The sequence below is a fragment of the Manacus vitellinus genome, unplaced genomic scaffold, assembly GCF_001715985.3.
Source record: "Manacus vitellinus isolate BGI_N305 unplaced genomic scaffold, ASM171598v3 scaffold_143_pilon, whole genome shotgun sequence".
Taxonomy (NCBI): domain Eukaryota; kingdom Metazoa; phylum Chordata; class Aves; order Passeriformes; family Pipridae; genus Manacus; species Manacus vitellinus.
In genome coordinates, this window is record NW_021939025.1 from 60607 (window position 1) to 87806 (window position 27200).

General features: G+C 44.1%; 1 protein-coding gene across 1 annotated transcript in view; it reads left to right on the forward strand.

Annotated features, from left to right (window-relative positions):
• Positions 1-27200, forward strand: part of GOLGB1 (golgin B1) — a 37432-nt gene that overhangs the window by 70 nt on the left and 10162 nt on the right. The window contains exons 2-14 of the mRNA XM_029958160.1: positions 3014-3151; positions 5227-5323; positions 5938-6090; positions 6404-6556; positions 9852-10004; positions 10942-11064; positions 11500-11613; positions 13209-13620; positions 14255-14346; positions 14659-14755; positions 17153-17226; positions 19261-24296; positions 25087-27037. Coding sequence (XP_029814020.1) covers positions 5234-5323; positions 5938-6090; positions 6404-6556; positions 9852-10004; positions 10942-11064; positions 11500-11613; positions 13209-13620; positions 14255-14346; positions 14659-14755; positions 17153-17226; positions 19261-24296; positions 25087-27037 — 8448 coding nt within the window. The 5' untranslated portion in view covers positions 3014-3151; positions 5227-5233. The remainder of the gene's footprint in view (positions 1-3013; positions 3152-5226; positions 5324-5937; positions 6091-6403; positions 6557-9851; positions 10005-10941; positions 11065-11499; positions 11614-13208; positions 13621-14254; positions 14347-14658; positions 14756-17152; positions 17227-19260; positions 24297-25086; positions 27038-27200) is intronic.

Consider the following 27200-nt stretch of genomic DNA (forward strand, 5'->3'; position numbering starts at 1 on the left):
GCGTGTGCGGCCGGCCGGCGCCGGGCTCTGCCGCCCGGCTCTCGCGGCGTTCTCGGCGCGCGCTCCTTCGCGTGGCCTGCGGGGCCGGGGCGGGTCCGCGAGCTCCCTGGGGCCGCGGGCCCGTGAAGAGGGCAGCGGGCCGGGCCTGTCCTCTCCGCTCCGGGCTTTGCGGGGCCGGCCCCGGCCCCGCCGCTGGGACAGCCGGCCGGCGGTGCCCGCCGGTAGCCGGAGCGCAGGCCAGGCCGTGGGGGCAGGTTCCCGCGCCTCACGAGCCCACCGGAGGCTTGTCCGGTACGTCTGCGGGGCTGCCGGGGCCACGCACGGCGCTCCAGAGCTCCCCGCCCGTCCTGGGCTCTGCCGGAGCCCCTGTGCACAGTGTGAGACGTTTGGTCCAGGGCTTGTGTACAGCAGCACTGCCTTCAATGCCTGTTTGATTTGTTCAGAATAAGGAAATGCAAGGAATTAACTTCATTTATGTGTAATAACCTTAGAATAGAATAAATTAGGGAAAAACACTTCAAGTCTTTCCCTGCTGTTGCTGGTACCTGGGGATAGAAGGGCTTGATTTATGCCCAGCTTACTGTGGGCTGTGCTGACACTTCCAGTGGGCTGAGGCTGTTTGGGGCAGGACGAGAAATGTATTTCAGAGGAAAGGAACCTCTTCCAGATCACTGCTGGTAGTCCCAGTGTTCAAAGTAAAGTCGCCCCAGGGAAAGTTCATTAGTCATAGGAATGGTGAGCAAAAGGTTATTTTCAATTACAGCCAGAATGCAGAGGATCCTGGCTCACATCTTGAGCATAGTGGGGGTCCCTGTGCTCTGCTGTTCACTGCAGGGATGGGAATCCACACCCAGTGAGAGCCTGGGAGAGCCCCAGTCTTGTCTCTGAGAGCTGCACTGTTTGCTTTATTGGGGTGAGGCAGTGGAACTCTGACTAACCTCTGTCTTTCTGTGTTTGTCTACTTGTGTTTGTGGGGAAACTGGCCAGCATTATATAACACCAGGATATTCCTGCCACAAGTCCTTGAGGCTAATGCATAGGACAACCACCACCCTGTGTGCAGACTGTTGGCTTTGGGACAGAATTTAAAGCTGTGTTATGCTTGTTCCTGGATTTGTTCTCAGGAAGGGTTTGAAGAAGGCTGAGCCAAGCTCTTTACAGTGGTGTGTGGTGTCAGGATGAGAGAGTGTGAGCTGAGGCACAGGATGTTCCCCGATTGTCAGGAGATGCTTTTTCACTGTGTGGGTCGCTGAGCTCTGGCACAGGTTGTCCAGGGAGCCTCTCTTGTGGAGCCTTTGCCCTTGGAGGTATTCAGAAGCTGCCAGCAGGTCTTGGGCAGCTGGCTCTGGGCAGCCCCTTTGAGCAGGGAGCTTGGACCAGATGACCTCCTAACTTCACCCATTCTGGGGTTCTGTGATAAGATCCTCCATGAGCCTTTTATTTGTTGTCCTTCACTGAATTTTCTCCGACAGGTTCCCCCCTCTTTTGTTCTGGGGGGCCCAGGACTGCACACAGTACTCCAGACATGGCCTCACCAGTGCTCAGGAGAGAGGAAGGATCAGGTTCCTCCTGATATGCAGCCCAGGATGCTGCTGGCCTTTGCCATGAGGGTGCATTGATGGCTTAGGGTCAGTTGCCCTTCTCTGCAGAGTTGCTTTCCAGGGATGTTTCTGAGGGATCCAGAGCAGTGGCCCATGTATGCCCATGTTTTCCCTGTTTGCTATAAACAGCAAACCTGTTGCTGTTCATAGAATTGTAGAATCAATTTTTGTTCCCCATTCACATTCCTTGTCATATTCAGCTGAGCTGAGAATATAATTTAAAAATGAGTTCAAAAGACGTGAATCTCTAAGACTTGAGTTCAGGTTATTAAAGTCCAGGTCTGTGCAAATAGCTGCAGGCAGGCCTCAGTTCCTCTGTTTGCATTTTGAGGAGGCCATCTATGAGCCAGACCCAGCAAGGCTTATTAGCTTGAGTGCAGTATCAGGTTAATGCAGCCAACCTGGACAAAGGCCAAGGAGTATTTTCTCAACATAATCCAGGTGTGCATGCTTGACATTGTGATGCCTGCAGCATGTGGACAGGTGCTGAGCCCCATCCCTATTCCTGGTTACAGTGGATGTTTGCAGATGCCTAGATTCTGGTTTTCTTTTTCCATATTTCTAATATCACTTCTTATCATTCATCAGGTGGTTCTCTCAGTCCCAACTGCATATTGTTAATTTGTAACTTTAAGAAGCTGTGGCCTAATATGCAGTTGGAAGATCAAATCCATCCTATTCAGATGTGGGTGACAGTCAGAAAGAGGCATTTTTGCATTTGGGTGGTTGTTTTCTAAAATACACCACGGCCAAGACAGCAGGTTCAGTTCCTTGTTGGGGCATCGGGGGAGTGATGGTTTACAAAACTGTAAATACTTTATTATTCTTATAATGAACCAGACATTCCAGGTCTCTAAATGAGTCTCTGGTATTACCAGGTTGGTGAGCAGTTGATGTTGACAGAAGAAATCTCCCTGGCAGGAACTGTAAAGATGTATTATTCTGGAATTCCATGCCTCAGTCTTGCCCAGGGCCGGCTGAGAAGTGAGCAAAGCACCAGTACTTGTTTCACTGGCTGTTGTGTTGGTGCAAAATATGGACAATCCTGGTGTTCTGACTGTGCTTCTGGAGGAGTTGCATCCCCTAGAGCTCTTTGCAGGAGTCTGTCTGAGCTTGGTTTCTTGCTGCACATCTTTTTGCTTCACTAACTGCTGCTTGAGCATTTCATTCCATCAGCTAAAGAGACACAGCTCATGCCATTCAGTGTGAGAAACCAGGGCATGTCTCTGCAAGAACAGGAGAAATCCAGGTTCCCAAACTGAGCAGACTTTTCACTTTTTGTGCCTATTGCAAGTGACCGACTGTAGCAATCCTGGAGTGTACTGTGTAGGGTGAAGGATGGGCTTATTTCTTTACTACTGGATAATTTATTTCCCTTTTTTTTGTTCTTTTTCTCTTCTCTCTCCATCAAGGGTCTTAGTTCGTGCAAACTGTCAGTATCCAGGAGATAAAAAAGAATGGCATGAAGGACCTGTGTGTGACTACTCTGCTTTGGATACCTCCTTACTACTGAGTCAGCAGACCTGGGAGCTCCTGGGAGCCTAAAGCAGGTTGGTGTTGTCATAGGTGTTCACATGTCCTTTTGTGCTATTGATGCTCTTATGTGCATTGTGGCATTTTCTGCTTCTGCAAAATCAGGTGCTTAGAAGGCGTGACTGCTACAGAAAAGTAATGCTCTGCTCCTCTCCATTGTCAGTATTTCCCACTTTTGAGTTGCAACCTGAGATAAAGATTTGCTTACTGAGACAAAGGGGGTCAGGAATGTGCAGATCACTGTAGCCAGCTTTGGAAGCTGCCTCTAGTGAGGCACAGGCATCTTGTCATATTAAAAGATTCCGTTTGATGGAGGTAATTGTAATAATGTAAACTTGATCTTATGGCTAATGTGAGCTTGCCTGGCATCAGCTTGCACTACTGGAGCTTCTGTATTTGTGCAAATGATTTTGCCATTTACAGGCATGAACAGAATCTGTAGTCTTTCTGTTAAGAGATGTCAAGTGTCACATGTGACCTTTTCTCATAGAACACTAGAATGATGATTCTGTGATTCTTAAGGGACTTTGGGAGTTCAGTTGGTCAAATCCTTTGCTCTTAGCATGTCTAATGTCAGTCAGATTGGGTTGCTATGAGTCTAATCCAGTATTTTTAACATGTTCCTGTGCATTTTTTTCCTGATTGAAGTTGCTTATGCTGCAGCTTGTGTCCTCTGTCTCATGTCCATCTGCTGTGGGCCTCGTAAGAAGTGTATGACCCTGTCTTTAGGTACTTCAGAGGTGGCTGTGGGGAAGGAGGAGCTGTATCCACTCCTCATCTGCCATTCTCAGGGCTGAGCAAGCCCAGCATTCTGAGACTCCCTGTGCCTGCTACACCCAACTCCCAATCATCCTGGGGGCTTTCTGCTGTCCTTGATTCAGTTTGTCCCTGTCATTTTTGTGTATCAGGGAGCTTGAAAGTGAGCCCTGTGCTTGAAATGTAGTCTTACAGGTGCTGAATAGAAAGGAGTAGTTGCTTTCCTGAACCTGCTGCCTGCAGTCCCACCAATGCAGCTCAGGGCACAGCTGAGCTTTACTGTGAGTGTGCTGCTGGCTCGTGCCCAGCTTGGCCACCAGCACCTCGAGCTTGTCTTCTGCAACACAGTTGTGCAGCCAGCTGCTCCACAGCCTGTACAGCTCACACACTTCTCCCATCCCAGGTGTTGGGCTCTGTACTTGCCTTTTCTGAACTTCACTGTGTTTCTATCCAGCTGTTTCTCCAGCCTGTCAAGATCCTTCTGATTGGCAGGTCTATACTTTGACTTATCAACTGCTCCTTAGAACTTGGTGAATTTATTGAGGTGGTTTGCATCCCACTGTCTTGGTTAATAATGGAGAATTTAATCTGTTGTTCTCCCCAAAATGACAAGTTATGTGTTGCTGGCTGGTACTGCTGCATATTTTTTCATTCTTCACGTCCACTTGCTGCATCAGTTTGGCTCCTGAATTTCAAGGAAAGGAAAGAAGGTATGCTGAGCATACACAGCCAGGGAATGTATGCTCTCTCCAGACTGTTTCCCCGTGTCAAGGTCCTGTCCTGTCACATATGTGATGTGCAGAGGTCTCATCATCTCTCTAATGCAACACACTTGCATCTGCTTAGCAAACATCAGGGCTGAGTTCATCATTCCCACTACTTATTAGCAGAAAGCTGCTTCTGGGTACTTACAGGCCACATTTGGCCTGTAAAGAAGCGACTTCATTTAAGAATCACCCTTCTTTTGAGTAAACGGGACAGATCAAGGTTCTATAATGTCATTGATAAGAAAGATCAAAATGAACTATGAGGATGACTTGACATCTGGTATAAAAATGTATTTTTCAATCATACATGTAGAGAGTTATGTATCCTTATGTATCCTGACACCAGCACATCCTCTTCTTTTATGTTCAGAGTGTCTGGCTGCTTTTGTTAATGGAATTGTTTCTTTGTTCCTGAGGTTTCACTTTGGCTTTTGTCTCTTGGCAATGGAGACATATTCCCTGCAAGCCTGGTCACTGCTGTAACATTAGAGACCAGTGTGGAGAGAGCTTATTCTTTATAGCAATTTTGACTACCTGTAACTGTATTCTGACTCTTGGTTTTGTTTTAGGCTGAAGATGCTGAGCCGTTTGTCAGGTTTAGCAAGTACTGTTTTACAAGAGCTGTCAGGGGAGGATGGAGATGCAGTTACTGAACCCTCCAGTGCTGTAAGTACAGTGTTATCTAAAGACTTTCAGTTTTAACTGACAGTTTGGGGGGTGTGATTCATTAGACTGCGGTGAGAACTGCCTTCTGCTTCTTCCTTGCTGGCTAGACTGAGCTGTCATTTCCACTGCTTTTCCTATATTCCTCAGCTCTTAAGTCAGCACTTTTGTGAGGCAGACCATAACCTCTCCAGTTTCCATATCTCAAGGTGATCCTAGAAAACAACCTAGAATTATGGTGAAGAAAGACTTTTAAGAGTACTAGTGATTGTGTGTAGCAGAAAGGGGAGCTCTGCGTGACTGGGTGACAGTAGAAGGCCTTATGTCTATGCTGCCCTTTGGTTTTGAGACAGTGGACAGTGTGTGAGGGTGCCCTCATTTCAGATCTGCTCCAAACTGTGGTGTTCAGCAAGGTACTCTTTGTTTTTGTGTATTGGTTCATGGTACCCTGAGCTTTCCTCCTGGTTTCACCTGACTGTATAGTCCTCCGGGCTCCATGAAATGCCTGCAGGGACCAGAGTGCAGTGTTCAGGAGTGGAGCTGAAGGTATCATTTGGATGCTGTGCTGCAAGCTGTTCATAGTTTTTTCCTTCAGAGCACTTGTTTCACTGTTTCAGGTAGAAGCTTTGGAGCCAGAAGCAGAAAACATGGAGGAGGCACCCGAGGAGCTGTTGGAGCGCCTGGCCCAAACAGAAAAGCTGGTTGTTCAGCTGAAGGATTTGATCCGAGAAAAGGATGCTCTGCTCCAGCAAAAAGAAACTGTACTCAAGGTATCATCCCCTCCTCTGGGGACCAAGAGTAAGATGCTGCTTCAGCTTTCTTTGCAAGCCAGTCTCTGGTTTCTTTTGGACTCTGTCCCCTGGGTGCTCTGTCCTTGAGAAGAAGTGCTGGGGTAGAAGCTACATCTGTGTAGTGTTTCAGAACAAATTTGTTTTGTGGATGTGTTTTAAATGGTGCTGTTACTGCGGAGGTAGGGCTGGATGGAGAATGACAGACTGGCAAGGTGTGTAACTTCTCAAAGTGGTGCATCCTGGGTGACAGCAGGAGGCTGAGGTGCAGTCACTCTGTGTCCTTCTCTTACAGGAAGAGCGAGAGGCTGCGGATGCGAAGCTGATGAAACTGAAACTTCAGGCCAAAGCCAAACTGGCCACTCTGAACAAACGCATCGAGGAGCTGACAGGGAAAGGATCACCAGTGCCTACACAGGCCTTAGCAGAAGAGCAGGAGCATCCCAAGGTCAGGAAAATAGGGCCACTTAAAAGCAGGAGCTTCTACTGATAACCTGGTGCTGCTGATGTTTCAGGTCCCAGTGAGCCAGCAGGTCCTATTTGTCTTGTTAGTAAGATGTTCATGGTTCCAGCAGGGATGTCTGTGCCTATGCTGTAGGAAGCTGATCTGTCCAGCTTCCTTGTACTGCAGATGCCCTTGGAATGCTCAGTTTGATCTCCTTAAGGACATGGGCCAGTTTCCCTTGCATAACTTTGGTAATCCATTGTAGCCAAGGTCTTTCCAGCAGGAATTGTGTGTCTGTCTGAGCTGTGAGTTCCAGTGTTACCTGTTATGTGAGCATAGCAAAGGAGTACAAGAACAAGGAGGTCTTTAAAACTAAAAGGCAATAACTTAAATATTAAAAAAAATACATATGAATATATTTTCCAGCCATGTAACTTCCTCAGCCACCACAAAGTTTTATGGTTGACAAACCATGATTGTGTAATCCTAGATAAAAACTGAGGAGAACTGAGACATTAAAGAAGCTGTAAGCTACTAGCTAGAAGCTCCCATTGGAGCTGGTAGTTTTTGAAAACTTAACTGTCTGCTGACCACATAGTTTTCTTTAAAAAGTGAGTAATATTAAGCAATGGAAATGGGATAGAAGTCCAAAGAGAATGCAAGACATCAGATGATGTTCATTAAACAAGAGAAGATAAAGGTTATTTCAGACACAGAAAAAAAAATTAAAGTATTATAGGAAACATTAAAAGGTGAGTGTGAGAGCTGTCAGGTGAGAGGTGACTACCAGTGGAGTGAAGATTGGTTCTATGACTTGTGATGACTATTTTTGATTGAGAGCATCATAAAAATCATAGAAACGTGCTACTGTAATTCATTTCACAGTGCCATCTTGAGAATCTTTCTTAATGCAAAGCACCATTTGGTTCTCATACATGAAGAATTGGAGGATCTTGAGGATTGTCATAATATAAAAATAAAGCCAAATTTAACAAGTGCCCGGTCAAGCACTTGCGATGTCCTGCCGCTGTATCCTGCGAGGCCACGAGCCACATTTCCTGGCTGCAGAGGCCAGTGGAGGCCGTGGGGGCTGTTCAGCTGTGTCACTTGGCATTGCTCTCCTGCTGCTGGGGCTCTTTTTTAGCTTATCCATGAGCAGCGTGTGTGTGTTACAGCTGTGTGTCTACGTTACTTTGTGCAGACTTGCTGTTGAGGATTGGCGAGTGCTCTCGCTTCAAAATTCAAATTTATCAGTGGAAGAACATGTTGTATGTTCTGCTCACTTGAAATCAGGAGAGAAATTCCGAGAGCAGCAAAAGACTTTCTGTTCTCCTGTGATGTTGGGAGCTGCACTTACGAGACATTCGAATATCTTGGTTATTTAGTCAGCTAGTGTCAGAGAGGAAACATTTCATTCTACAATTGTATGAGGAAGGTGAGCACCAAGAAAGTGGGAGAGCTGTTAAAGTGAAAGGATAGTGCAGGTCAATGGATGAATGTAAATTAGCCATTAAGAAAAATGGCCTTTTAATTAGAGGAATGAGGTCTTGAGACAGTGTCCAGTGGACATGGTATGGGCCAGAGCCTTATTTGGTTTGAGTTAAAACATAGTTTGAGTGAAATCATATTAGGGCAGTTACCTGCAATATTATGTATTTGACCCAGAAAGCATTTTCTAGATTCTTTCTTGTAAGGTTAGAACCTACAGAGTCCTTTATTCACACTTATTTCCCCAAGTAGATGCTGTCTTGAGTAATAGTGGTATTTCCTAGACAGATACCCTGTCATTTGAAGATGAAAAATTTAGATTAGGTTTGCATGTTGTGCTGAAGCATAGAACATTAGCAAAGGGCTGGGTTTTTTCCTGTCCGTGGTGTGGGCCCTATGGGAAGGCTGTATTTTAAATATCTAATTAGTACTATTACTTTCTGGGCTTTTAGCAGAGTGCCTCATTTTGAGAAGAATGGAAATATCAGTTTGTATCATTCTATGAGATAGTATTTGTATACAGAACAACTGAGGCACCTCTTAAACTTTAAAAGTGGGTAAAGATAAATTATGTTCAGGTATAAGAGCTTATACATTTTGGAAAAACATCATATTCGAAAGCTTGAGCTGTGGAAACTTTGTGGCTGTGCTACTCTCCTCAGTTGTGGCACTCTGTGTAGTTGCCAGTGTGCAAGGACTTTATAAGAAGCTTTTCCAAATTCGACCATAAAAGTCAATCCTGAAAGCTAATTACAAGTAAGCAAACTAATCCACTCATCTTGCCCCCTGGCAACTGCTCTGTCCCAGCATTATAAGTTATGTATATCCCTGGCTTCTTAGAGCTTCCTGCATTTCTGTTCTTTCTTTTCTGTCCTCTTCTATTTCTAAACTTAAATACAATTAAAGCTTTCTTGTCTGTCTGTCTGTTCTACCTACTGCCAAAGACCATCTCTGTAGCTGAAGCATCTTCTGAGGAACAGTAACCTCTTACTTATTACACTGACTTATAAGTCCTTCTAAAAGCCTTCATAAATTTTTCAGAATGGCTTCAGGGACATAAATACTGTGTAGAGCCCCTGTGTTATTGGTGGTCTTTGACCCAATACCTGTCAGAAGGAAAAGGAAAGAGATGCATTTTGTATTTATTCAGTATGAAATACCCAACACTGAGTGCAGAAACTGGGAGTGCTGAGATGAGAATGTAGAGGGTGTTTGTCCTGCTCATGATAGGTGATGTGCTGGACCTGCCCTCACACAGGTGTGAAACACAGCTGTGGGTTCAGGGACCCCTCTCAGGTGTGAAGCACAGCTGTGGTGTCCTAGAATGTTTAGTGTTTGTTCCTTTGTCACATGGAGAATATTCTTCTATATCGAATTAAAAAATAGTTTTATTTCTGGTATTAAAGAAATCTATGATGGTAAAAAGCCCCACAAATCAAGGTGGTCATACTGTAAATTATGTATTAAATTGTGTTTAATAATCTGATTTACCTTAGTTTATATGGTAAGCAGTCACAGATGATTAGCTGTTCCAAGTGATTTGATGCTTCCCAGTTAAAGGTATCTTGTGCATTTTGTGCATATCTGCACAGAAATAGGGAAAATAGTTACTCAGCATAGGACAACTTCATTTAAAGAAACAAAGGAAATGTAAAGTTAAGGAATGAAGCAATGTAGTAGAAATAAGCATCTGGTCAGGAGCCAAGAGTGCAGTAGCATTCTAGTTTGTTTGTTTTTTAAATTAACCAGTAATACTGACAAATTTACTTCTGTTTATCTTCTTCCCAATTCTTTCCTCTTGCAATGTCAGAATAATGAAAATACGAGTGAAGGGCACAGAGAGGAAGTGGAAGTACTGAAAGAGCAGCTCAGGGAGCGAGAGGAGACTGTTCAGGACCTGAAGGAACAGCTGGCTCTAGCCAAAGTGAATCTGAAAGATGCTGAAATCAAGTATGCAACACAGGTACAGAAGTTTTTTCTATTCATCAGTCTGTGTGTTTCCCACCCCACCGCTTACACTAGTATGATAGAACAGAACAGTGCTTACACAACTGGTCTTTAATTCCCTTACCCTCTATTTTTTCAGTTTTGTTCCTCCTCAAATCACCTAGGTCCATCAATTTCCATGCCTTTGGTTCCTCCTCTAAATATTCAACAAGTCTTTCCCAATCCCCAAGTGCTCTTCACCTGCCCCCCATAGTACATCCTCTACCCCCAGGCCAGAACCACCCTTGGTGCAAAAGGTGCTCCACAGGTAAGAGATGGGTTTCACCCTTGGACAGTGGGACTGATGGCTCTCTGAGGAGGGGAAAACAGTCCCTGGAAGGGCCTGGGCAGGTTGTCCCTTCCTCAGAGTTGGAATTTTGATTCTTCCCTGCCTGCCCTTGCTGTTCTGTGATGGCTTTGCAGTAACTGGGGAGCACTGCAGTGTTCTTCCAGCTGCCAGACTGTCCATTCTGCTGGGGGTGTGCAGGGCAGCTGCTCATCACAGGGTGTAACAGCTGCTATTGTATATTGTAGTTATTTATGGAAAGAGTTTGGTTAATACTCTAAATTGCAGGTTTAGCTTTTGAACTGTGAATTGGGCTGCATCCTACACAAGTAAAACCCCAGAAGTTTTATGAACTGTTAATTACACAGTAATCATACGTTTTATTGTTCTGCGTATTTGAAGATTAAATTCTATGCTTTTTGCTTGCTGGGACCTGAAATATTATCAGTTATTTTTTTTATACATATATTAGTATGATAAAGATACCATTTGATCAGGGTGCCACATAGGATTGTCAAGCTGAAAACTTTGTCACACACACAGTACACCAGTGCATGTTGAAAGCAAGCCTATGTGTCTGTCAGCTAACCTTGTTGGCTTGTTTTTATTTCATGGCTTATGTTTTCAGCTGAGCTCCCTGCAGGAGGTGATTCAGGAGAAGGAAGCTCTTCTGGAAGAGCAGATGCACCAGCATCAAGCTGAATTGCTCAAGGTGGTGGCCCAGTCAGATCTGGAAGTAGAGATGCAACAGGTATATTTGATATAATAATCTTTTTATGAGAGGAGGAAGGAAAAGGAATTTTACCAGAAGACACCCTGAGAGAGCAGTTCACATTAAAGTAACTCAGAAGGGATGAGAAGAGAGATGATTTGATTGTTTGGAGTTTTTTGGAATGCTAGTTCAGACTTCGAGTCCTGGCTTTGATCTGCTGGTTTGCTATCAGTTGAAAAGAAAGAACAGTTAAAAAAAATGTATTAAATCATTGTGCTCCAGTTCCCTATTTGTGAAGCAGTGGTGAGCTCTTCCTACTGCACCAGGGCTCCAGAATTGGTGTCTACAAAGATGAAGTGATTTAGGTTATTAAAGTGACTGTGTTATGAAAACTAGGTGTCTGGATGAAACCAGGAATCTATGTGCCTGTCTTGTGTGAACCCCCCAGTTCTGGAATAGCCTTTTCTCTCACAGAACCTGCGCACACTGCAGAGAAAGCTGGAGGAGCAGGAAGCAGCTCTGCTGGGGAGGACTCAGGTGGTGGAACTGCTGCAGAGGGAGTTACACTCTGCTGAACAACAAAACAGGGTACCTGGTCATGCTTTTCATTGCTTTGCTCTCATGTGTGTGTGGTGGATGGTGCCTTTGCCAGCAGCTTGGAGGTTACCAGATTAGCTTGTTTCTGGTGCCGGGTTCCCATCTTGAAATCAGCTGGGGCCTCCCTCAGGTCAGGTGTTAGAGCCTGCAGTTGTGTGTGCACAGCTTGTCAATGGGGTGCTGCAGCTGCCCCCTCTAGTGACCCAGGTTCTGGGCAGGTGGGTGGGGTCTGCATCTATCCATACCCACCCTGCTCACTGGACTTTCAAAGCCACCAAATACACAAACCTTTGCCAAAGGCAGAAGTGCCAAACACAGTGCTGCTGTAACCTCAGTGTTCCTGGACTGCAGTATCCAGGCCAGATTAGAGCAGAAACAGATATTCTTCAGTAGGTCTTGCTGATCTGGTGACACAATTTCTGGAGTGGGATTGGCTCTCACTGTGTCATTTTAGAGCATGAAGAGGATGAGATCAAGTCTGCATATATGAGCTCCTTGAGATAGGGTTTAGTACACAACCTCTTAAAAGGTTGGTTTGCAGATAGAGGATGAGTGGTTTTTTCGTTTTCCCAACATCTGAACTTCTGAAAACTCTCTTTAGAAGAGACTTACACTGAATCAGTCTCATGTTCCTGGCTGCATGATCTCCAGCCAGTCTAGTGCTCGACCTCACTTGGATCATTTTTACACAGTTAGGCCCCATGTATTTTTTCCCCCTTGTGTCCCAGCCAGGCACAGCAGTGGGTCCTCTTACCACCAGGAAGAGGTGAAGACCCTCAGTGAGCTGACTTGTACTCACCACTGATTGCACTGCTCAGCAGGGTGTTTCATGGGGTGGTGGCATGGATATCTTCATGACACTGGTTGTTGGGGTCCCCTGACTCCTCCTCAGTGTTTTTGACTTCCCTCATACACATTCTGTGGCCAGAAGGAGGCCTGGTATACATACCAACCTGAGTCCATGCAGCTGAAGCTTCTCTTCCTACCAAGGAGTTAAGAGGAGCTCCTCAGCAGAGTCCTCTGGAAATTAGCTATGCTGACTGTCCACAGGTCCAGGATGAGGAAGTTTGACAAAAGGAGTTTAGGCAAGTGTAAAGTCTGTTTCTGTTTCTTGGTCATCTTAAATCTCTGGTCAGTGTCAACCAGCCTTCTGAGATCTTTCTTAAAGCAGTGAGCACTGTGGAGCACTCAGTTTGTTACCTCCAGGTTCATACACACTTTTGTTCTGGTTTTTTAGTTGTTGAGTTCTCCCTCTTTTGGGAGGCTTGCTTTCTTCTAAAAGAGAACTCATGGCCACTATTCTCTTGCTTCTTTCCTCTGAATTGCCTTCCACTAAATCAAGACTTATCTTTTCTTTACCAAAATGATGAGGAGTTCTTCCTCCCAGCATTGCTTTCTTGCAATTTGCAAATAGTAGGGCAGTTTCTTTCTAACAAATAGAAATTTATGACATGTTTGTTTCCTCCTTTCTGCTACTCAGATATTTTAAAAGGATTCAATGGAAATCTTAAAATATAATTCAGATACTGTGCTTTTTCAAGATATTGAGCGAGTTGAGAGATAAATTAATTTGTGTCACTTTACAGACACTCCTAGATCAGTGCCAGAAGATGGAAGTGGATCTAAGCTCCGTGAAGAGTGTGCTAGATGCAGAGAGACAAGAGTCTCGTGATCTCAGGGAGAAGATGGAGCTGGAACTAGCTGAGAGGAAGCTGTCTTCCCATCGCCTGCAGGAGGAGGTGCAGCATCTCTCAGAACAGCTGCAGGAGGCAAGAAGAGCACAAGCTGAACTAGAGGCAAAGTGTAAAGATCTGGAGCAGGAACACAGGCTGGAGGTGGAAGAGAAAAAGCAGCAGATCAGTTGTCTCCTGGTGGCTGAGCAGGAGCTGCAGGGTGGCCGTGCTGCCCTCTTGGCTGAGAACGAGCAGCTGAAGCAGGACCGTGGCCGGCTCCTGCAGCTGCCTGCGGAACACGGAGCTACAGCACCCAGAGCACGGGGTGAGCAGGCTCTCAGAGCCCTGAGCTTCACTGGCTTGCCTTCTCTTTGGCTTTGTTTTTATAATTGCTCGTAGGAATGGTATAACAATTCCTAATTGCACAGGGATATAGGACTGGTGGTGCTGTCCCAAACCAAGGGGATCTGGTGCAATCCCACCATTCTGTCCCTGGCATCTGCAAGAGGAGGAGCAGAAGAGCAGGGCAGCAAATATGGTGCCTTCCTTGGAAACTGTCTCAGCCTCTTGTCTCTTGGGACTTAAGGATTTCTTAAGCCAGATGTATTTTTTAGTTGATTATATTAACTTGTTGGATTTTTTCCATCAACTTATAGAAGTCCTTTTTAGATGTGCTACATTCTTCAGAGTCTGAATTTCTACTGAAATTTTAAGTAAAACAACCAAGAAAAGCAAACTATACCATTTTCTCCATAAACCTGGATTAAAACTAATAACACTGATCTTGCTTCAAGCTCTTATTTCAAATTGATTTTCTTCCAGCTGCTTTATGGCCTGAAACTGAAGCAGTGACTAAGAGATAATGGATCTCATAAACTACTGTGCATGTGTGTAACTTGGATGTAATTCAGCAAAAAAGATGAGAACACACCTTAACTCCCCTTTTTCCCCTCCATCAGATGAACATGTACAGAAATCTGAAGAATTTGTCTGCTGTCAGAATGAGCTGAAATCCCAGTCACAAGTGCAAGTCTCTGAACTGAAGCAGCAGGTATGATATTTTCATATGATTCTCATGAAATTTTCCCATATGTTGAGGAACTGAAACCAAATGAAATGTCTAGAACTCCTTTTTTTATCATGCATTGCTTGAGAAAGGCTCTTCTTGGTTCTCTCAGCTGATGGACAGACATGTTATGACTGTGGAAGCCTAAGAAGAAGTAGGAGTTAATTTGAGCAATTTAAAAGTTGCCAATTGATTTTTTTTTCTTTTTTTTGAGATTAACCAAAACATTGAAGACTAATGTGTTTTTATAAACTGTATTGAATTTTATCTTTCTCCACCCATCCTGTGTTTTAACAGGATAAATCAACTTCACAGGAAAAAATAATAGATCAGGAAGATCAGAATGAGACTTCATTCCTACCCACAGAAAACTTGGAAAGACAGAAGACTGAAGGTCGTATGATTACCTTACCTATTTTAATATTCTTAAAATATTTAAAAATTATTCTGAAATTAGATTGTACAAAATAAGATCTAACTGAAGTAGTAGTTTCCCCCTTGTACAAAATGGTGACAGTCTGCAGGTGGTACTTCTAGGGGGGGTTATTTTTGATGGCTTTTGCTGAAATAGTAAAGGGCCCATACATATGCCACATATAAAAAAACCTCAGACAATGAAATTGGTTTTGAGTGTCTGTGCATGTGGACTGGTAGCAGCAATATCACCACTCTGTCAGAATTATTCTGTAAAGCAGTGGATTCCCTCAGGTGTTTCCTTTAGGGTCTGGTGCACTATGACAGTAGACTGTCTTGATTTTTACAGACATAGATTCCTTTTTTTCTGTCATTCAAAGCTAGAACCTCTTCGTAAGAGTCCCAGTGGAGAATAATCAGCAATAACCCAGATTGCTGCAGTTCTGCAACATCTCCTTTCCTCTTTTTGTTCCATGATCTCAGAGATGCAGGTCTTCAGTGGACTTCAAGACATCATTTAGAATCATGGAATGGTTTGGGTTGGAAGGAACTCATAAAGATCACCCCTCCTGTGCTGGGCAGGGACATCCTTCACTGGGTCAGGGTGCTCAGAGCCCTGTCCAACTTGACCTTGAACATGTCCATTGATGGGCAACTGACAGCTTCTCTGAGCACCCAGAGAGAAGCAGGCCCTCTTGAAAGGCTGCAGTAAGGCCTCCCTGGAGCCTTCTCTGCACTGAACAACCCCAATTCTCTCAGCCTTTCTTCATGGGAGATAGTTCCAGCCCTCTGATCTTTGTGGCTTTCTCTGGACTTACCCCAACAGATCCAGATCCCAGAACTGGGCACAGTGCTCCGGGTGGGGTCTCACAAAAGCAAAAAGGAGAGTGAGAATCGTCTCCCTGGACCTGCTGCCCACACCTCTTCTGGTGCAGCCCAGGGTGTGGTTGGCTTTCTGGGCTGCAGGCAGACATTGCCAGCTCCTGTCCAGTTTCTAGCTCACCAGTATCCCCAGGTCCTTCTCTGCTCCCAATCCATTCACCCCGCAGTCTGTGCTGGTCCTGGGCATTGCCCCAGCCCTTGCACTTGGCCTTGTTAAGCCTTGCCCTGCACAAGGGCTGCCTGGCCCTGCTCCTCAGGCTTCTCCAGGTCCCTGTGGATGTCATCCTGTCCCCATGGCAAGTGAACTGTCCCGCCCAGCTCGGTGTCACCCAGGTGTGCCCTCCACCCCGTCTGTGTCACTGGCTGAGGCTCTGAACAGTGCTGGTCCCAGTACTGCCCTTTGCAGGACACCCCTTACTGCTGGTTTCCTTGTGACCATTGAGCACACGACACAGAAATCCAGCTTTTAATCTGATATCATGCCCTCAGTTATGATTGAGTATATCCAAAATGCATCTGGAAAACTTTCATCAGCTTTCTTAAAAAGCAGCTCCTTCCTCTGCTGAAAGGCATTCCACCTGAAAAATGCAGTGACTCAGAACGTCGTCATCGTGTTGCTTAAAACATCTTTCCCAATGCATGTTTAGCTGCATATTTACTTCAAAACAAGGGTTTTTTGTTGTAATTGTTTTCAGAGGGTGTGCTGAACACTTGGTTACTGACATTTTTTCAGATTTTAAACATGGGGAGATGTAATTCCTTTAAAAACCCCCACCAAAATATTAATGAAACATATAAAAAGTCATCATCTTTCAGGCCTGCTCTGTAGGTTCTCAATACTTTATTACTCCTCTTCATCTTGTGACAACTTTTTGTTAGTCTTATTTAAAGTGGGATGCCTAAAACTGCTCACAGTACTCCATTCCTAACTTGAATAGTATGAAATAAGGATTTATATTTATATTCTAATAAGGAATTATAGTAACCTTATATTTTGCAATTTCTGATAATTTTCAAGCAGACCTCAACAAATGCTTTCAAATAACTGTCGTTGTTTGAAATTTAAAGGTTCTTGAGATCCTTGTGCAGTCTTTTAATTTCCATGGGTTTAGCAGTGCATTATACCAGAATATCTGTCACTCTCTTTACATCCATATGGATTCTTTGAACTTGTCTTGAGGCAGCTCTTTGAGTGATGGAAGGTCTCCCTTCCTGCTGCATAGGACAACATTGGGTTTATCTTTTTCTACTCTGTCTGTATGACCATTGTTCTTTTCTAAAAGATGTTTAAAACAGCATGCTGTTTTGGTGATTTGCCTCTAAAAAGAACCAAACACATTATCCAATGACAGTGTTTTATATATCCACTACATAAGTGTGTACCAACAGCCACATGTCCTTTCTCTAAAGCTCCTGGAAGAATATCCTATCATCATTAATATCATTAAGCAGAGTCTTAGTTTTCAAAGAAATTTCTTGTGTTTGAATGTTTCAGAAATACCACATTTCCAGCTTGTTCTCCAGGAGCCTCAGCAGGAAGCTGTGATCATCACAGAAGATGCAAAACAGGTAAGGATTAAGCGGCTGAAATAAGCTAAAACTAAAATAGGTCAAGGACTGGCCTTAAAAACAGCTAAGCTGTGATGGCCTTTTTTTATCAATCCTCTTTGGAAAGTTATTATTAACTGGATTAATGGTGGAAGGCAGATATAGGTTCCAAATACTGCTTGCACTGTGTTTGTGTCAGACTGTTTCCCTTTGCTGGCTGTGTGGAATTCTTGTCCTTCACCCACCCAATCCATATTTGTGCTATTTTCTACCTCTTGTGAGTTATTTCTTCAGCAAAACCATAGGCTAAACTGAGACAGGTCTCTGGAAACACAATTCCAAAGGCCTTGTCCATTCCCACTGCCCTGATGGGCATCTGGCAGAGTGACTGGAAGTAGCTGTGTGCTCGTGGGGTGGGAGCCAGGTTGATACTGTCCTCATCTTCTCCCACTGTGGACAGCTGCAGGTACAGCTGGAGACAGAGCTGCAGTCAGGCTGTTGTTTAGAAAAGCACAGGGACCTGCTGCTTGGCTTCCATTCAGCCAGGGGAGGGAGAGGACAGCCCCTATGTCACTGTGCTGGGAAATGGGTTGTCAGCTGGGAGCAAGGTCTGGGCTCTGTGCAGCCAGCTCTGCTTGCAAAGTGCTCCAGAACTGGGGGCTGGAGATCCTGTGACTGTTAGTGCCCTGTTTTTACAGTAAATGTTAATTCTGAGCACTTAAGTTTGTTTTCAGTCTTTCCATTGTTGGACTGGGGGTTTTTTACTTGCATTTTTTTGGGGTGGAAGGGAGTAGGTTTTTTTTTTTTCAGAGATCCTTTACTTAGTTCTGACTCATTTCTTTGTTTTCTAGTTCAGACCTTTTCCCACAGAAGTGGCAGTAATGGTGCCAGTTGTTTGCTGTGGTGAAATATTGTGAATTTTATGTGTAATTTATAAATGGACTTTTCATAATGAAGAAATTAGTTGACAAGGTCTTAGTTCTTGTATGGCCATCAGCAGCAAATTAACCAAATTCCCGGGCTTTATTAACATCTTTGGGCAAAAAGAGAGTCCATGTGTATGAAATAGCAAAATCTCCTCTCCCAGCCTGTCAAGTTCTGATCCATTTGGCACAGAAGTGTGGAGTGGTTGGTTTGTCTGTGTGGTGGAGCCTGGTGTAACTTTCTTGGGAAGGCTCCTGGTTCTTTATCTGCTGAAGCAATGAGGCAAACACTGACAGACACATGAAAACTTTAATTTAGTTTAAAAGCCCCAAAGAGTTGATTTTTTTGTTTTTTTAACATCCTGCAACCTAAAGGGGTTGTTGCACCACTGCAGCAGACTTTAAGAGCTGCTCTTCTTTGGTGGTTTCCCTCCAGACTGCTGAACAGCCTTTACAACATGGTGTGCTGCCTTATTGGTGGGCTGCTGACCCACACTTTCTGGGGAGGATTTGTGACTGCTTTTCTTTTGCAATCTGTTTTTGGGGATGGGAGAAAACCTTAAAATAATTATTTGGAAAAAGCCAAGTGCTTTGTTCGAGTTGCTTTGTCTAGTGCTTTCACTTAGGACATGAACACAGGTTGGAATATGGGCTTCTCTCCTGATTATTTGCTGTGTTAAATGCACAGATAGAATAGGGGACAAAACCTCTTTTTCAAAGACTGTGGATAGGATACCAAGAAAATGTGGCTGGATAAGTACACTAGAGGGCTTGTGAGAATCACAGGAGAACTTAAACACTTCAGTCATACTGTCTTGTAATCAAGAGAGAAAGGGGAAAAAAGGGAATAGGATGTTGCCCTTACGGTCTGATCCTAAAGCCAAAATCTTTCGTGCTGCAACTTCAGAAACTGAAATGAGCAGAAGTGACCTGGGGAGTCACAGAATCACAGAACAGTTGGGATTGGAAGGGACCTCTGGACATCATCTAGTCCATCCCTCTGCCCCCTGTTATTGGAGAAACCAGTCAAGAGAGGGCATCCTTAAGCTACAAAATGTGGAAAGCAGATGCTTCCAAGAGTGACCCTTTCACAAGATTCAAAGGAAAATTGATACCTGCTATTTTCTTTCAGGCAAGAACAGATAGCTTTCCTAATGGAAGCAAGCAGCTTACTGAGGAAAGTTGTTCACCTGGAATTCTAGAATATATTGCTGCAGAGAAACAGAAAGAACTGTCAGTTTTGCTGCTGGAACTGAAAGAAGCCCAAGAAGAAATAAATTTTCTGAAAAGCCAGCTCAAGGGCCCCTCTGGCCAAATTTCTACAGGCAGCCAAACAGGAGAAGATGCTAACCAGCTGGAAGAGAATTCCCAGATACAGTGTCTGGAGAGGGAAGAGCAGAAGGCTTCAGATACACAGAATGAGTTGGGCAGTAGCTCGTTACAGAGAGAAACAGAAATGCAGCAAATTGGCCTGTTTCAGGAAAACAGACTCAGTGTCCAAGAAGAGCCCCAGGGGAGTCCTGTCTCCTGCAGGGATGAGGTAGAGGCAATGCAAGGAATCTCTACGGCAGATCCAGAGCCTGGAGCCTCTCAGTCTCAAGAACTGATAAAGTTACAAAACCAAATTACAGAACTGCAAATAATTCTTCAGAAATCAGAAGAATCCTTTAAGAAAGATCTAGGAGAAAAAAGTGCAGAAATAAATAGGCTAAACCAGTTGGCAGAGGAATACAGGAAAAAAATAGAGGATTCTGACACTACATTTTGTGTTTTGGCTGAAGAACGAGATCGACTCCTGTGTCAGGTGAAGGAACTTTCTACCATAACAGAACTGAAGGAGCAAGTGAAGCAGCTTGAGGAAGATCTAGCTCTTTCAGAAAAGCAGAGACTGTCTGACACTCAAAGCAGTCTTCTAAGAGAACAAATTCAGAGCCTTAAAAATGAATTTAAATCCAAGGATATAAAAATTGAAGCTTTGCAAAAAGACTTGGATGAAGCACAACTTCAGCTTTCTGACCAGGACACACAACTAAAGGATCTGAGAAGCCAGATCGAGGTGAAGGAACATGAAGTACTTAATCTAGAACAACTTTTGAGGAAGAATACAGCAGAGATGGAAGAGCTTTCCCACGAGTTAGCCTCAAAGGGGCATGAAGCAGCAAGCCTAGAACAGCTTGTTGCTGAGCACACCAGGTCTATAGAGCGCCTGCAACAAGCCTTGCTGGAGAAGGACCAACAGATGACGGAGCTCAGTGTCAGCATGTCTGAGAAAATGGTCCTGCTGAATGAAGAGAAATTTTCTCTAGGAAATGAGCTGAAGAATCTTAAAGAGCAGACAAGTCTGTTATTAAAAGCCCAGGAAGAAAAAGACCAACATACAGGAGCAAAAGATACATGTCTGAAATGTGGGGCATCTGAGCAGCACAATGAGACAGAAGCAGCGAGTAAAGAAAGTGAAGAATTAGTAAATCAAGTTGAACTTCTAAGAAAAGAAAACGAGCAGGTAAAGCGGAAACTGCAAGCAGCACTTGTGAACAGAAAGGAGCTTCTGAAGAAGGTCAGCACATTGGAGAGTGAATTAGCACAAAGGAGCAGAGAACAAGAATCAGAAACCTCAGTGGCTCAGGCAGCTGCAGGGGAAGAAAATATGAGAAGCATGATCAGCAGAGAAGTGAGTCTTGAAAACCAGCCCAGTGAGGAGTATCTAATTCAACTGCTCTCTGAAAAGGAATCAGAGTTGCAGAGCATCCGGAAGGACCTGCAGGATAAAGAAACTACAGAAGCACAGCTGCAGGCAGTGATTGAGGAAATGAGACAAAGCTTGCAAGGTAAGGCAAACATTATTTCAATTAAAGAGGAAATCATGGAGCATCAGACAATTGCTGACAAAGTAACTGAAACCAATGAAAGCCCAGAAGATTATGAAGAAAATGGAAAACAGAGCTCAGCAGCTACAAATCCAGAAGAAAACCAAAAGTCTGCCCTGAAAGAAAGAATTTCAGTTCTTGAACAAGAAAAAGAACAACTCCAAAAAAAGCTTCAGGAAGCCCTGGCATCTCGCAAAGACACTATAAAAAAGGCTCAAGAAAAAGACAGGCATCACAGAGAACAGCTGAAACAGCAGAAAGATGATTACAACATCCTTCAAGAACAATTTGATCAACAAAGCAAAGAGAAGGAGAGCATCCAAACTCAGCTCAGACAACTCCAAGAACAGAAAGGATCAGCAGAGGGTGTTCTTGGGAATCAAGGTGGATTGGATTCTTCATGCATGGAAGCAAAAAATACAACAAATAGCAAGCTTGTACAATTTGCAGATGTTTCTGAGGAAGAGTTTAAAAAACACCTTGAAAAATTGCAGATGGAGAAAGAGGAATTGGAATGTAACGTCAGCCGTATGCAAAGTGAACTTGCTTGCAAATCAGAATTAGTATTTGATTTGCAACAGCACATAGGACAATTGTTTCTGGAGATAGAAGGGCTGCAGAGAACCTCTGACCAAGCTGAGGCTAAGGCAGCAAGTCTTCAGATGAAACTGGAGGAGAGTGAAGCAAAAATTTCCAGAGAGGCCAGTCTGGAAAACTTGAAAGCTCTTGTGCACCAGAAGGATAAAGAAATGGAATTTCTTAACTTGCAGTTAGAGGAGAAAAGCAAAGCTCTCAGTAATGTGCAGGCGCAGCTGCTGGAAAAAGAGGATTCAGTCAGAAGCCTGAGTAGTCAGTTGGAAGCTCAGGCTCAGGTGCATGAGAAACAGAGCAAGCGACTGCAAACGGAGTTGCTGGAAATTCAGAAGCAAGGGGACAGTGAAGAAGCAGCTAAACAGAAGAATCAAATGCAGAGAAAGCTTCAAGCTGCACTTATCTCTAGAAAAGAAGCACTAAAGGAGACCAAATCTCTAAAAGAGGAGCTGGCTAATGCTAAAACTACTATTGACAGTCTTTCTGTCAAGCTGATAAATATGGAAAGCCAAATATGTGGCCATGTTAAAGAAACAGATACTTTAACAGAAAAGTTAGCGTGCCTCACTGAAGAGAGAGAAAAACTTATTGCAGAAGTTGATAAAGTACTCATAGAAAATCAGAATCTTGATGGATGCTGTAAAAACCTAACACTGACTCTGGATAGAGTTGTTCTAGAGAAGGAGAAGCTGGAGAAGGAGATGGAATCACTGAAATGCTCTCAAGCCACTGAGAGTTCTGAGTGGCAGGAGAAATACAAGGAGCTTCAGGGAGAGTATGAAACTCTACTCCAGTCCTATGAGAATGTGAGTAACGAGGCTGAGAGGATTCAGCGTGTGTTGGAAACTGTTAGGCAGGAAAAGCAGGAAATTTTCATTAAGCTGAAAAGTTCTGAAGCAAAAAAAGAGGAAACAGAGAAGCAGCTACAGGAAGCTGGACAGGAAATGGATGAAATGAAGGAGAAAATGAGGAAATTTGCAAAATCAAAGCAACAAAAGATCCTGGAACTAGAGGAGGAGAATGAGAAGCTTAGAGCAGAGATGCATTTTACAGGTGGGGAGCTACCCAGGACTGGAGAGGTCTTTACAAACACTGGCCTGAAAGAAGATCTGGAGTGCTGTAGGAGGGAATACCAGTCTCTTTCTACTCAGCTTGAGACAGTAATGGCTGAAAAGGAGTCTCTTAATCAAGAGATCGCAGACTTAAAGTGTCTCTTGCAGTTAACAGAATCTAAACTGAAGGAAAGCAGAGAACTTGTAGACAGGTATGTTGCTCAGCAGACAACAGGCAAAGAAGCAAATGAGGCAGTTGCCACACCACCAACAACGGAAAGGTCTGAAAATCAAGTGGAAATAACTTTTAAAGCAGAGTCTCCTCCTGCAGAGCTGGGACAGGAGGCGTTTGAAGGTGGCAGCCCTTGTGAGGATCCTGGCACCTACAGACAGCACATTGCTGAGCTCAGCCAGCGAATCGCAGAGCTGGAGGATAACAGAAGAGCTTCAGAGCAACAGCTGGGTGACATCCAGCTGTGTGTGGAGACCTTAGCAGGTGAGAAAAGGACTTTAGAGCACCAGGTGGAAGAGAAAGTCCGTGAAGTGAATGCTCTGCAGGCTACAGTAGCAAAGATGGAGCAAATGGTCCAAAAAGCCACAGATGACCTTGTCAGGATGACAGAGCTGAAGGATGCACTAGAGGCTGAGAAGGATGACTTGGAAGAAAGGCTCATGAATCAGCTGGCAGAACTTAATGGAAGTATTGGAAACTATCAGCAAGATGCAACAGACTTCCAGATCAAAAATGATCAACTGAAACACGAGCTTCAGAGTTTGCAGAGAACGGTACGTGAACTGGAGGAGGAGAAAAGTCTGATGGCAAAGGAGAAAAGCAAAGCAAGTTCAGAAAAGCAAAAGGAATTTGTAGAAAAGCTAAAGTGCAGTTGGAGGGGAGAGAGCAGCACACACGTAAAGGAGCTTCAAGAACTGCTGAAACAGAAGCAGCAGGAGATTAAGCAGCTGCAGAAGGACTGTATTAAAAGCCAGGAAAAGAACAGTAGTTTAGAAAGAACTGTTAAAGCTCTGGAATTTCTGCAGAGTGAGACTCAGAAAGAGGTACAAGTAGCCAAAGAGACTTCAGCAAAAGCAGTTGAAGACACCAAGAAAGCCCAGGCAGAGCTTGCTCTCTGCAGAGTAGTGCTGGATGACACGCAGAGTGAGGCAGCAAGGGTTCTGGCAGAAAGTGTCAAAGTGAAAGAAGAGTTGCAGGCAAACAAAGAGAATATTAAAATTCAAATGAAGAAAAAGGATGAGGACTTTGAGAGAAGGCTGGAACAGGAAAAAGACAAGCACTCAAAGGAAATCAAAAACATGGAAGAAAAGCTGGCAACTTTGCAGAGGGAGAAAGACCATGTGGAAACAGCTCTTGGTGATCTGCAAGACTCCTTGAAGACAAAGGATCAGGAGGCCAAAGAACTGGGAGGCAGTCTAAACAAAGCACTAGCCCAGCTTGCAGCCTTCACTAGGAGCATGTCTTCCCTTCAGGATGACAGGGATAGAGTGATAGATGAATCAAAAACATGGGAAAAGAAATTCACTGAAACTATTCAAAAGAAGGAGGAAGAAATACGTTCAAAAGAGGAAACTTGTGTTGGGCTAAAGGAGCAGATGAAGCAGATGACCATACGTGTGGAAGAGCTCCAGACTCATATATCCAGGTAAAGAAGCTGTGTCAGGGGAGGTTTAGGCTGGAGATCAGGAAAAGGTTACTGTGTATTTGTTGTCTGCACAAGGGGATTAGCACCCTGAAATATTCCTTCTTCTCATCTTTGAGGTCTTAAATCTATTCTCTGTGACAAGCACTCACCATCTGAGTACTATCTAGAGTCTTTAATAATCTGAAATTTGAAAGAGTTTCTTTTGCATGGAGTTGTTGCATTGAGAGGTCAAGAGAGCGTTAAGATACATAATTTCAATTTAATCTCAAAATAAATTTTGAGAGATAGATGGAACTATGGAAACATACCAAAATGTACATCTGTGAATTTCCAAAATTCAAAACCAAACCTTTCTTACATGAGTAAAATTGTTCTGTAAAGTTTATATGCTCTATCTTTGCATGCTGGAATATGAAATGGACATCAAAGGTGTGAAAACAGCAATTTCATTGGGGGGGTGTTGTTTTTTATTGTTACCTAGAATGGATAAGGATTGTAATGAAAAGGAGGTGATAACGTTCAATGTTTAAGCCCCTCCATTTTTTTCAATATTGACATGAACAACTTTAAAAAAATATATTCCCCTGGCACTACCCCCTTCAGACAGTAGTGCAGTCAGAACTTTAAAAGATGCCTTGAATTTTACATCAAGGGATATTTCCATCTTGCTTTCTTAAAGTAAAACTACTTTTTTGGCTTTTTTAAATTAGTATAAAGCCAATGTTGCTGTGCATTTGGATACTGAGATAAGTCATGAATTTTTTACCAACTTTATCTTTTGTGTTTTCAGGCTGGAATGCAGCAAGAAAGACTTGGAGTCTGACTGCAGGAAGGAGATTCAGCATCATCAAAAGACATGTGAAATCTTGCAGGAGGAAAAAAGAGAGCTTTTGACTCAGCTTGAAGGGTCTCAGGAACTGTACAGCAAGTCTCAGAAAGAACAGCAGGAACTGGAGTCGGAAATCAGCAGCCTGAGAGACCAGCTGGCTGACTTACAGAACTCCTTCACCAAATGTGAGCTGGCCAGGGAAGAGCTGGGGAGCATGGTCAAGCAACAGGAGACCAGTATCCAGAATTATAAATTCAGCTGTGAACAGCTTGAAGCTGATCTGCAGGCTTCCAAGGAGCTAACAAATAAGTTGCATGAAGAAACTAGTGCGAAAGATCAAAAGATCATGAGTTTGTTGTCCGCCAAAGAAGAAGCAGTGATGGCTGCTCTGTCTGAATTGCAGCAGCAACAGGCCGAAGAGATTAAAGAGTTGGAGCGTAGGCTAAGTAAGGAGGAAGAAGATAAAAAAACCTTGGAAAATGAGAAGAACAAATTTCTTTGCAAACTTGATCATCTCACTGAAAAGATGAAGATAAGCAGAGAAGAAAGTAAGCAGCAGAAGGCACAACTGGACTCCTTCACCAAGTCCATGTCATCTCTGCAGGATGACCGAGACCGCATCCTGAGGGACTACAAGCAGCTTGAGGAACGTCATCTTGCTGTAATCTTGGAAAAAGACCAGCTAATTCAAGAGGCTGCTGCTGAAAACAACAATCTCAAGGAAGAAATGAGAAGTTTCCATAGCCGGATGGATGACCTCAACTCTGAGAATGCCAAGCTGAATGCAGAGCTGGTGCGGTACAGAGAAGACCTGAACCAAGTAATTTCAATAAAGGACTCCCAGCAGAAGCAACTTCTCAAAACACAATTTCAGCGGATCCAGACTCTGGAAAATGAGAAGGCAGCCATAGAAACACAGCTGAAAGAGTCTGAGCGTGCTCAGGACGATCTCAGGAAGTGCATGGAAGGCTTGAGAGAGGATAAAGTCAGTATGTCTCAAGAGATTGAAACCCTTAGGTCCTCTCTGTCCCGGCTGCAGAGTGAGATGGCAGCGTTACGTGAGGGGACTCCCATCGTGGAGTGTCAGGCAGAACTGAAGGCCCGAGAGGAAGAGGCACTAGAACTGAGTCATAAGCTTTCCCTCTCCCAGAAAAGAATAACTGAACTTGAGGGGGAACTAGGATGTGTTCAAAGGGAGGCAGCCAAGAGAGTGGGAGAGGCTGAGGACAGGCTTCGGAAGGAACTGAAGCACCTGCATCATGATGCAGGGATAATGAGGAATGAGACAGAGACAGCAGAGGAAAGAGTAGCAGAGTTGGCACGGGACTTAATGGAAATGGAACAGAAGTTGCTTGCAGTCACAGATGAAAACAAAGATCTCAGAGCTCAAATTCAGTCTTTCGGGAGGTCCATGAGCTCCCTTCAGGATAGCCGGGACCAGGCCAATGAAGAGCTTCGTGTTTTGAAGCAGAAATACTCTGCAGACTTAGAGGAACAAAAGAGTCTAGTGCAGAATCTTCAGGAACAGGTGGCTCAGCTACAAGAGGAGCAACATTCCACTGCCAGGGAACGAGATACAGTGAGGTCTGAACTGATAGAACTGCAGAAAACCATTGATGAAAGAGGTTTCTTGGCCCAGATTGAGAGACTTAATCAGCAGCTCAGAGCCAAAGATGATGAGCTTCTCCATTTGTCTTCGGAGCTGGAAGGCTCTTCCAACCAGGTCAGATCTTTCTCCAAGGCTATGGCAAGTCTGCAGAATGAGCGAGACCGTCTGCTGAATGAACTGGACAAAACACAAAAGGTTGAAGAAGTGAAACAACAAACAGGGGGGAGCACTTCCACCACTCCCTCAGAAGTGCAGAGTCTGAAGAAGGCACTGTCCTCCTTGCAGAATGACAGAGACAGAGTAGTAAGTTCTCTCTTCCTGCTCTTACTTAAAGCACCATGGGAGATTTGGGTCTTCAGATCTTTGAATTCAGCACACTTAGATCTGGTAATTGGGGTGTGGCACAGAGATCATTGGCTTCATGAAATCACTGAATAGTTGAGGTTGAAAGGGTCTTCTGTAGATC